The following is an 11104-nucleotide window of genomic DNA, read 5'->3' as shown; positions in this document are numbered from 1 at the left end:
AATATCTGACAAATAGCTCTTGGTTAGAGGCTCAAGTCAAACCAAACCAATCAAAAGTTTGGAAAGGGTTGATAAAACAAAGAGAACTTCTTGCCTCTAGTTTATGCTATCAGATTAATAATGGAGCAACCACATTTGTTTGGAAGGACCTTGGATCCCCTCTATGTCTCCACCTCTTCCTATTCCATCTTCTTCTGAAATTCTCTAGGATTCTACTCTAAGGGTTTCTGAGCTAATGCTTGAAGAGCCAAGAAAATGGAATATTTTGTTTCTGTAAGCCCTTTTCTCAGAGGAAACAGCCAAAGAAATAGAAAAAATTCCTCTTGCCCTGTTAATAATTTCCAAAATCTAAGGGATGAAGTGAAGTGGATCCATCACTCTAATGGAAATTTTTCTGTTAAGTCTGCATATGCTACCCTAACTATGCATACTCAAAGTCATAACAATGATCACTCTTCTCAAACTTGGAAGGCTTTATGGTCTTTGCACATTCAGGATGGTCTTAAGTTGTTTGTCTGGAAAGTTCTCAATAACATTCTTCCCACTAGGTCTTTGTTGAAATAGAGCATCTCTCTAAGTGAAGATCAAGTTCTTTGTCCTATCTGTAATTCTACTAAGGAAACAATTTCTCATCTTTTCTTAATTTGTCCATATTCAAGAATACTTTCGAGGAATTCACCATGACCTTTAGACATTGAAACCATTGTAGGGCAGGATATCTCAAACTGGGTCTTGGCTATTTTGAACACAATCACCAAGCTTCATATACCTTCCCAAGATTCTCATAACTTTCAAATTTTTACTATCCTAATAATGGATAATCTTTGGTTTTATAGAAATCAGATTACACATGGATCACAAAATATTTCTATCAACCAATTTGTGGAAAAAGTTCTGAGAAATTACACTGAGCGTAGTAGGACTTGGGAAAAGAAAAAAAAAATCTTGACAATCCCATGTGGAATCCACCGCCCAAAGACCAGATTTCTGTTTCTTTTGATGTTCCAGTTAGACAGTCAGGAAGTACAACAATAGCAGTGTGTAGGGACCATACAGGAAATATTGTGGGATGTGTTACTGAATTTACAAGAAATTGTAACTCAAACTATGGAGAGGCACTAGCAGCTTTTATTGGAATCATTTTGGCAGCAAGGAAAAAATGGAAGAATATTGTTATTGAAGGTGACTCTCAGGTGATAATCATAGCTCTAGAGCATCAAAGCAACAACTCAAATTGGATCATTGAAGGATTGATAAGAGACTCAAGAACACTGCTTGCAAATTTTGAAAACTGGAAAGCAATTAAGATCCATCGGGCTCTAAACTAATGTGCACATTCCATTGCGCAAGGGGCATCCTCAAACTCAGTGTTTGGAGATATACCCTATATTAAAATGCCGCAATGTCTACTGAATTTTCATAGTGGGAAAGACCCACCAAGTTTCTCTGTCTATTAGTTAGATTTTTATTAATGTATGTTGCCAATTTGTAAATTGAATCCTTTGAAGTAATGGAAGTTAATCTGGTTGAGAGGAAAAAAAAAAAGTGGAAGAAATAAATATATATATATATATATATATATATATTAAATGGGGCCTATATTATTTAGTGCTACCGGTATAAATATTTCAAACATTAAATGGACAATAGATTGTGTATAGCTAGCTCACTTGATGTACAGTCTATCTCTCACTTACTTAAAAATACTCTTATGTTCAGAGAGGATTTGTGTTCCGATAAATGTTTAATAAATATTGTACTTGAGCCACTTAATGTTTATCTTTCTCACTTGAAACCATCAAATTCGAACAAAACTCCAGATCTTTATCCAAAGTAGTAACTCCCATGAGTTCACATGGCATATATAATAAGTGGGGATAATTGTAAACAGTATTTTTGTCATCCTATGTGATCCATTTTTTTGTGTTTTGTCTTTTTTATCCTTATTTTGTATCCATTTGAGGGTGTTTTGGTCTTTGGTGTTTTGCGTCAGTCTTTATTTTCTTTTCATCTTCTCTCTTTGCCTCTTCATCTTTTCTTTTTTTGGTCTTTTGTGTTTTGTGTCAGTCTTTTTATTTTCTTTTCATCTTCTCTCTCTGCCTTTTCATCTTCTCATCGCGTCTTCTCTGCATCTTGTCTCTCCGAAAGCAAAGTGCTTTTTCTCTTCGTCTTCGTCTTCATCTTCATCTTCTCTATTCTCTTAGTATTTTGTCTTCTCTGGATATTTCTTCAGGTTTGTTTTGTGCAATTTGGATTTTTTTTTTTTTCTTGTGCTGTTAGTTTAAGGATTTTACATGGGTTTGTTGGGCTTTTCCATGGGTTTGTGCACTCTGGGGTTTTTTTTTTATGCCATTAGTTTGGGGATTTTACATAGGTTTCTTCAGATTTTACATGAGTTTGTGCATGTTGTGGGTTTTTGATATTTTTTGCAAAAAAATAAACTTTTTTTGTGAGGCTCTTGGTTTTTTCTCTTCAGATTTGCACAAGCGTTGCTCCTTTGTATGTTCTGGGTTTGCATGTTGGGGATTTTTTATATTTTTGTGAAAAAATATATTTTTCCATGGATTTTAGTTTTTTGGCGTTAGGTTTCTTTTTTATGTTGTTAAATGTTCGTTTTTATGTTCTAGATTTATATGTTCTTGGTCTTTTGTATTTTTTTGTGAAAAAATAGATTTGGTTTTTTTGTTTCTTTGTGCAGTTTGGTGTTTTCTCTTCAGATTTGCACAAGCGTTATTCCTTTGTATGTTTTGGGTTTGCATGTTGTTGGTTTTTTATATTTTTTGTGAAAAAATATATTTTTTCATGCGATTTAGCTTTTTGGTGTTAGGTTTATTTTTTATGTTGTTAAATGTTTGTTTTTATGTTTTGGATTTGTATTTTCTCAATTTTTTGTATTTTTTGTGAAAAAATAGATTTTTTACATGAGTTTCTTTACATTCTCTCTTTGGATTTACAAATAAGTTGTTCCTTTTTTATGGGTTTTAGCTTTTTTGTGTTGGGTCTTCTTTTTTCATGACGTTAAAACATTTTTTTGTAGTAAGTTTTACATCAAACGAGATGGGTTAAATCTGGTTTTAACATTTTGTATGGGTTTTTTGTGTTTTGTGGTTTGCTAATATGAGTTTCTCTATAGTTTGTTTTCATTTTTTTTTTTTTTTATCAACTGAGTCATAGCTTTTGTTGGTTGTCTGCTAGCTAGAATCAAGTTTTGAACCAAGTTTTATGAAAAAATTATAATTTTTCATTTATTTTTTTTATCAACTCGGTTTTAGGTTTATGGCCTTGGTTTTTTTTTTTTTTTTATGCCGTTAAATGTTTGTTTCTATGTTGTGGGTTTGCATGTTCTCAATTTTTTTGTGTGGAAAAATAGATTTTTTACATAGACTTGTTGGCTTTCACTTTTTCGCATTGGGTTTTTTTTTTTACAGCGTTAAATTTGGTTTTAACATTTTGTATGGGTTTTTTTTGTGTTTTGTGGTTTGTTGATATGAGTTTTTCTATAGTTTTTTTTCCGTTGTCATTTCCATTTTTAATCAACTGAGTCATGTCTTTTTTTGGCTATCTGCTAGCTAGAAGCAAGTTCTGAAACTATGCTGGATGATAAATTTCTTTTATTATATTTTCTGCTAGCTAGAGGCAAGTTTTGAAATTGTGTTTGCATGTTGTGAGTTTTTTGTACTTTTTGAGAAAAAATACATATTTTTTATGGATTTTAGCTATTTTGCATTTAGGTTTTTTTCATGTTGTTAAATCTGGTTTTAACCTTTTGCTTGAGTTTTTTGTATTATATGGTTTACTGATCTAGGGTTGTCTATAGTTTTTTTTTTTTCTTCATTATTTCGGGATTTTTTTTTTTAATTTTGGAAGAGAAAGAAAAAATTTATTTAAATAAATCAAGGCGTATTGTGAAGGTGAAGTTTGTTCATCTCTTACTTCATTTCATGCTTACAACAAGAAACAACTAATTCAATTTGGTGCTAGCTAGAGGCAAGTTTTGAAAATGTGCTCGATTTTTTATGCTTTGTTTTTTGCTCTTGTTATTTACATATTTTTGAAAATTTTTATTTTTATTTTTTTTGTTTTTTTTATCAACTCAGATTTTTGAGAAAATATAATTCTCTTTTGTATGTTATTTACTTTTATCTTGTGGGTTTGACTGTTGAGTTGCTAACTTTTTAATTTTGATTCATTTTGTTATAAAACAATATTTTTTAAGTTTGGGCTATTTAATTTGAGGTTTGTGTTTGTGGATTTCTCATTTCTATATAAATCTTTAGTATTGTTTGTTATAATTTTAACTGTTTAAATATTTGGTAATTTTTACTTATAATTTTATATTTCATTTTAAAAATATCTGGTTATTTATATATCAAGATTTCTGCTTATTGATTTATTAACATATATAACTTTAAAAAGTAAATTCCCTGTTTCATCTTGTATGTTTTGATGATTTTATATTTGTTGTAATTTTATTTTGTGATTGTTATATGATCAATTGTAAGAATAAAATAAAAAATAACATTTATTATTTTGCTTCTTCTTAAAAAAAGAGAATTTAGATGATGAGGATTTTTATTAGTTGATGAGGGTTCTTAACAGAATCTTTACTAAGATAGTATTTAGAAACAAGTTATTATTATAGCTTTCGTTCATTGTCTGATGAAAATCCTCATTCATCTTCTTTCTTTTGAGAAGAAGATTTATTTTGTATGCTATAGATGTTTTAATGTATAAATTAATATCATATTTATTCATAACATGCAAATAATGTAAACATTATAATATAATATGATATTATGTGAATATAAACATTAACTTCTTTTATAATATACTTTATGTATTTTTGTTTTAGTGTAAAAGATTCGAGTTATACAGTATTATTATATTGATTACATGATGTGGTTTTTTTTTTTTCATATGTATATTTTTTTGTATGTTTAAAGATTTTATATGTAATATAATATATATTGAATAAATATAAAATAAGAGCATTTTATAATATATTTTGTTTATTTTTGTTTTAGTATAGAAGATAAGACTTGTAAATTGTTGTCTTATTGTTTTCTTTTGATTTTTTTTTTTCTTGCTTCTGGCTTTCCATTGTTCTATCTATATATAGTTCATTTATATTTCTATCTATATATAATTTTTTTTATAATGCAGTTGTGTTATTTATATTTCTATCTATATATAGTTCATATATATATATATATATATATATATAATTAGCATATACATTTTCTCTCCGCTGGGCAAATGCCCCATTAGCATATACATTTTCTCTCTGCTAGGCAAACGTCCCTTGAACATTTCATTACTACTAATATATATATACATGTTCACATAACTTTAAGAATATTTAAAAAAAAATAACCTTCAGTTAGCATACCAGAGCTACTGATACCTGCTATTGATCAAAGACCGAGAATAATACATTTAAATAGAAAGAAACTTATTTTTAGGCACAATAAGCTATATCGGTTCATTCAAGTTGCTTCAGTTCAACTTGAGAAGGCAGCAAAACAAACTGGTGAAGTGTCCTTGGATAATTAACAGTGACACAAGTTTGTCAAATCAACTGCATTTCTAAATCGTTCTTTCCAAACCATGAACCTCATGATGATTAATTAGGCAATTATTATATGAAAATTTCTGAAAAACTAATTCAATACATGCAATTGAAACGCAACACACTTCTAACTGCAGGAGTATTATGCCATATTTCATTGGTGTGGTATAGTCTAATACTCCACATCGTCTTATTTTCTTTCCTTATATCAAAACATATTGCTTTGCATTTGAATACTAAGCCTTGGGTGCAAGACCGGACTTGATATTCTGAATGGTAGCAACATCAGTCTTGAAAGCCTTTGCAAGGATTGTATCATCAATGCCAGTGGTGAAAACATTAGTAGGGATTGAAACGGTTCCAGCATTTGCACTACCGAAAGCAGATATTGCTGTGGCAGTTGCATTGACATCCGCATTGTATTGGAAGTGCACGAGTCCCTTAGGAAATATGAACATGTCCCCAACTTGGAGTGTCTGATTGTAAAGCTTGTTGGTAGTATCTATGAAACCAACCTCAAGACTTCCTTCCACAAGAAACAGAAGTTCTGCAGAGCGAGGGTGGGTGTGAGGCGGGTTAAGACCACCAGCAGGGTATTTGAGAATGGCAAAGGAGACGCTTTGGCCATTCAAAGCTGGGAACTCTGCCATGCTAGCTTTTGTCACTTTGAAGTTTGGTAGGGTATTGTTGAATAGTACCCCACGAAGTCCAATAAAAGTGAAGTAATTTCCATCAAGGTTTGTAGAATTTGGTGGGACTACAAAGTCAGATAGGATGTTTGGATCACTTGCTTGTGCAACCCAAAAGGCAGCAAAGACAACTAGGAGAGAAAGGAGAAAATTTTCCAGCAAAGTTGAGGCCATTTGTTGATGACAAATAGATGAGGCTAAGTACAAGCTAGGAAAGGCTTTTGATACTTACCCAAAGAGAAAGCTAGCTTTTGATGAGTATCGGTTCTTTGGCCATGTATATATGTATGGATTGACTGGAGTTTTCGGAGTGAGCCAATTCACAAATGAATCACAGCTGGGAGTAGATGATCACAAAGTAACTAGATGTTCATCCATATATGTAGCCAGCTGGGTACTGTCCAATATATATCTATATAATAGTATTCATCCAACTGGCTGTGAAGGTAAATGCAACTTGGCTGTCACTTTGATACTCTAAATAAGGTTACATGGACATATGTATTATGAATTTGGATGATATCAAAGACAGATGGAAGTTTCAAAGCATGAGAAGCCTTTTAAGGGTATATCCAAACTCCAAGCATAAACCGAAACGGACCTTGTTCTGTTTTGCTGCTTCAGGTCCAAAGTGTTAAAGAACAATAGCCATTTGTGCCTCTTTAGCTTAAGAAAGTAGCCTTAGTGAATAACCAAGCTTATAGTTTAGCTAAAGTATACAAGTCAAAAGATGAGCAGAACTTGTATTTTCTTGTTGTCTTTAGCAGCCAAATGACAAACTAAACAACCGAAGCACAAGAAGAAGCACTTTGTAGTTTCCATGTATAGTTGTCATCCGAAAGGCCTGCAGAATGATTACAAAAACACTACATCCTTTCATTCAAGTCCAAAACAGAAAGATAACACCCCATAAATAGAGCCCTTCTTACAAGTCTAAGCACTCACTCCACCACATTAACCATCACTGAAATTCAATTATCAGTTATCTCAAGTTCTATTCAATGGCCTCTAAAGTTTTCTCCCTCAAATTCTTCTCACTAATGATTTCTTCATTTGCCATCATCCAAGTGACAACAGCCGGAGATCCAGATATCCTTTCTGACTTTTTAACCCACCCAAATGTCACCATAATCGATGGAAATTTCTTCACATTTACTGGCTTGCGTTCCCTTGTCGGGTCTGATCCTCCCACAACCTTTAAGGCGTTCAAAGCAAGCATGGCTGAATTCCCAGCTCTCAATGGGCAGAGTGTTTCCTTTGCTGTACTGGAATATGCAAATGGAACCATCAATCCACCACACACTCATCCTCGTTCCGCTGAGCTCCTTTTTCTAGTTGAGGGTACCCTTCAAGTAGGGTTTGTTGATACAACCAACAAGCTCTTTACTCAGAAACTGCAAGAGGGTGATTTGTTTGTGTTTCCCAAAGGACTTGTGCACTTTCAGTACAATGCTGACCCACAAAATTTTGCTATAGCAGTTTCAGCTTTTGGGAGTGCAAATCCTGGAACTGTTTCAATTCCCAACACTTTGTTCACTACTGGCATTGATGATACTGTGTTGGCCAAATCCTTCAAGACCAATGTTGCCACCATTCAAGCTCTTAAGTTTGCTCTTGCTCCCAAGCCATGAGGATAGGGCTTGTTACCAACAGAAGCTAGAACTATTATGAAATCTCATTGTTATTTGGTACTGTTTCGTGCTAGTTCATGATGTTCTTATTATTCTTAAATGCTAGTTCATCTTATAATATTGATAATAAAAAATAATAAAAAAATAAAAAAGAGAGAGAGAAAATATTATTGTAGAGTGACTTTACAAATAGATTTTATAAAAGTAAATTTTATGAACTGATATGCATTGTTTACTATTAATAAGAGGAGTGTTATAGCCAAAAAAATATTACATAAAAATAATCTAGCAAACTGATATAATTTTATATAATCCGTCAGATCTATTTTATAATAAAAATAACTTTACAATCTGACAAATCATATCAAGTCACATTAATTTATAAAATTATTTTCGTGTAATCTATATGTGACTAAAGAATTTCTCTATAATCTAACATAGCGCAACAAGTCATAATAGTTGGTGAATTTTATTTTAGTGAGATGTTTTTTATGAATCTAATACTTTATTTTTAAGAACAAATGATAATTTTAAAATAACAGCCATTATTAAAATAAATTAGTTAATTATTCTAGACACCGTCAAAAAAGACAACCATTGACATTATCAATCATGGCACTTCTAAACTGCAACTTAAGTCTAAAACGTCTAATTTTTTAGTGGCGGCTTGTAAGTGCTACTAAACCGATTTAAGAGTTGGGATTGTTTGGACGGTGGGAAATGAAAAAAAAAAAAAAACAAATTAATATGGGGTCAAAAATCGATCCCACAGTCTATTTCATTTCAAATTAAATTCCCAGTTAAGATGCTGCAAGATGATGCAAAGGTCAGGGTACTAGTCATTGAAAAATGAAAAATTTTTCTCATCAGTTATTATTTACCACTTCACACTTTATAAAAAACATTTACACATCTAATAAAAAGCACTCTCACACTCTATAAAAAAGATATAGGTGTGGTCGTGTGGGGTGTTTACAGTGGCTAATCTGTAGATAATGGTACAAATCGGTCGGTCCAGTCCGGTGATGGACCGAACCATCATTTACCCAGACCAGACCGGTAGCTATCGGTCCAGTCTAATTATTTTTTCTTTTTTTTCTTTTTTTTTAAATCAATTAATAAAAAATTTTATTAAAAATACTAAATTAAAATTAAGTGACTTATTAATGTGGATTATGTAACTAACTCAATAAAAATATTTTATATGGTCAATGATAATAAATTAGATGAAAATTACATTATTAATTTATATAATTATTATATAGTTAGCTAATTGATATTATATATTAGTTAATTGATAGAATATTAATAAGTGTTAATAACATATTTAAAATTTTATATTATTAATGATGATAGGTTAGATAAAAATTACATAATAAATTATATAATTATTATATAAATAATATATATATAATTTTTTTTTCATTCAGTTCGATTAGAGATGGAAAAACCCTAGACAGGGACATGACCGAAACTTTTCGGTCCTCTAAAATATGGACATGTCCGGTCTAGTCCTGACCGAACCGAAATGACTAGTCCAATCGGTTTCTCCGGTCCAAACCAATCGTTTATCACCCGTATGGCCCTATATGTAGAATTACTTTTGAGGAATTAGGTTGTTGGAATGAAAAACACGAAATTTTTTAGAAGGAAGAAGCAATCAAAATATGTAACATACCCTTGAGTAAAAAGAGAGGAAGAGGATAAAGCAATTTGGAGCTTTTCTAAGGATGGTAGATTTTCTGTCAAGAGTGCCTATCATTTGGGGATGAGCTTAGAGAAGGAAAAGCTTGGGGAATCTTCAAAATCATATGCACAGAAGCCAGTATGGGAGATGGCTTGGATGCTCAAGGATCAACAAAACAGTTTTTATGGAAGGCTTTAATAGATATTCTTCCAACAAAGCAAATGTTATTTCAAAAGAAGATTGTAAATGATGACTTATGTTCAATCTGTTGTAGGGAGGCTGAAACAATTCATTGAATTCAGCATGCATTATGGACTTGTCCCGCAACCTGTGATGTATGGCCAGAAAAATAAAGTATAGTTCATAAATGGAGTGTTTTTTTTTTTTTAAATACAAAACCAATACACACACAAATGCTTTAAAAATAATTCATCTGGTTGGTAAGTTTTCTTTCTCTCTCCAGACGAGTTTTCTCTCTGTTCAAACAGCCAGCTATCTCAGCCTCTCCGCCCAGGGGGGTTGGAGTTTTGGCTCCGCCCTCCCTCCGACTGTCCAACCATCGACAGCCATGTATATCGATTTTTTTACCTTTTTTTTCTACTTTTCCGGCTATAGCACCAAGATGTTTCGATTTGCTGCTTACCGACCTTCTACGACCGCCACACACCCCACCATCGGACTCCCCATCCGCCAATTATGTCCGACGGAAGGAGAAAACTGTCCAAACAGGTGGCGCGTGTGTCTCATGCACAGCTTACAGTGCGCGTGAAACTCACGCGCTGTCATGCCATGGTGAGTCTTCTACTGCCACGCGCAACACCATCGGAGTCAACGGCTTCGGATCTCTTAGATCCAAGTACTACCTTCTTCCCTAGAGTGGTGCGTGAGCCGCACCACCACCACCAGTGGCAGTTCTACGCTGACGTATCAACTCATCTTCAAGTTGCTATTTCTTTATGCTTCTACTTTTCTTAATCAATGATCAAGATAAAGTGATCATAAAAGTCTCATTTAGCTGGAACAGACCAATAAAATATAGCACACAACTCTCAACTGCGGCTTTTAGTCATAGTTTTATAGTTTATTTATTAGACTATATTAAATCCACTTTAAGTTGCTTCCCATTAGTGGTAAATGGGTAGAGTCAAGTTTTTTTCTCCAGATCCCGCTTCTGTATTTTCTCTGGTGTTGCTTTTGCTTTTCACCCTTTTGAATCTTGTATTTTTATAACCACTTAGTTAATCTATATTATACTTACCTTAAAAATAAACACTTAAAAAGAAGTACAAACTTTTTGCCCGAGGTACACTTCTTCGGTCTACAAAACATTATCCACATGTATATGCCAAAAATTAAGTTTAGCCCATAAAAATTAGTCTACGACTCTACATTCGCTTTTATAAGAAAATAAATTTAAATAAAAGAAAGATGATAATAATTAAGAAGCTGATGATAGTGTCTCCATCGCATTTTTTTTTTTTTTTCATTTTACTCCTCAATGGGTATTTTGATAAGTTTATTTTTCTCG

General features: G+C 32.4%; 2 protein-coding genes across 2 annotated transcripts; one reads left to right on the top strand and one right to left on the bottom strand.

Annotated features, from left to right (window-relative positions):
* Positions 1-5805: 5805 nt before the first annotated feature.
* On the bottom strand, positions 5806-6432 carry LOC108998945 (germin-like protein 9-3). Its single transcript, XM_018975715.1, has one exon. It carries the CDS (start codon positions 6430-6432, stop codon positions 5806-5808), a length of 627 nt encoding a protein of 208 aa, XP_018831260.1.
* Positions 6433-7259: 827 nt separating this feature from the next.
* Positions 7260-7889, top strand: LOC108998946 (germin-like protein 9-3). The gene has a single exon (XM_018975716.1). It carries the CDS (start codon positions 7260-7262, stop codon positions 7887-7889), a length of 630 nt encoding a protein of 209 aa, XP_018831261.1.
* Positions 7890-11104: the final 3215 nt, after the last annotated feature.

This window comes from Juglans regia, chromosome 14 (assembly GCF_001411555.2).
Source record: "Juglans regia cultivar Chandler chromosome 14, Walnut 2.0, whole genome shotgun sequence".
NCBI classification, from domain to species: Eukaryota; Viridiplantae; Streptophyta; class Magnoliopsida; order Fagales; family Juglandaceae; genus Juglans; species Juglans regia.
The sequence above is the reverse complement of the archived record's forward strand: the minus strand, read 5'-3'. Positions and strand labels throughout refer to the sequence as shown.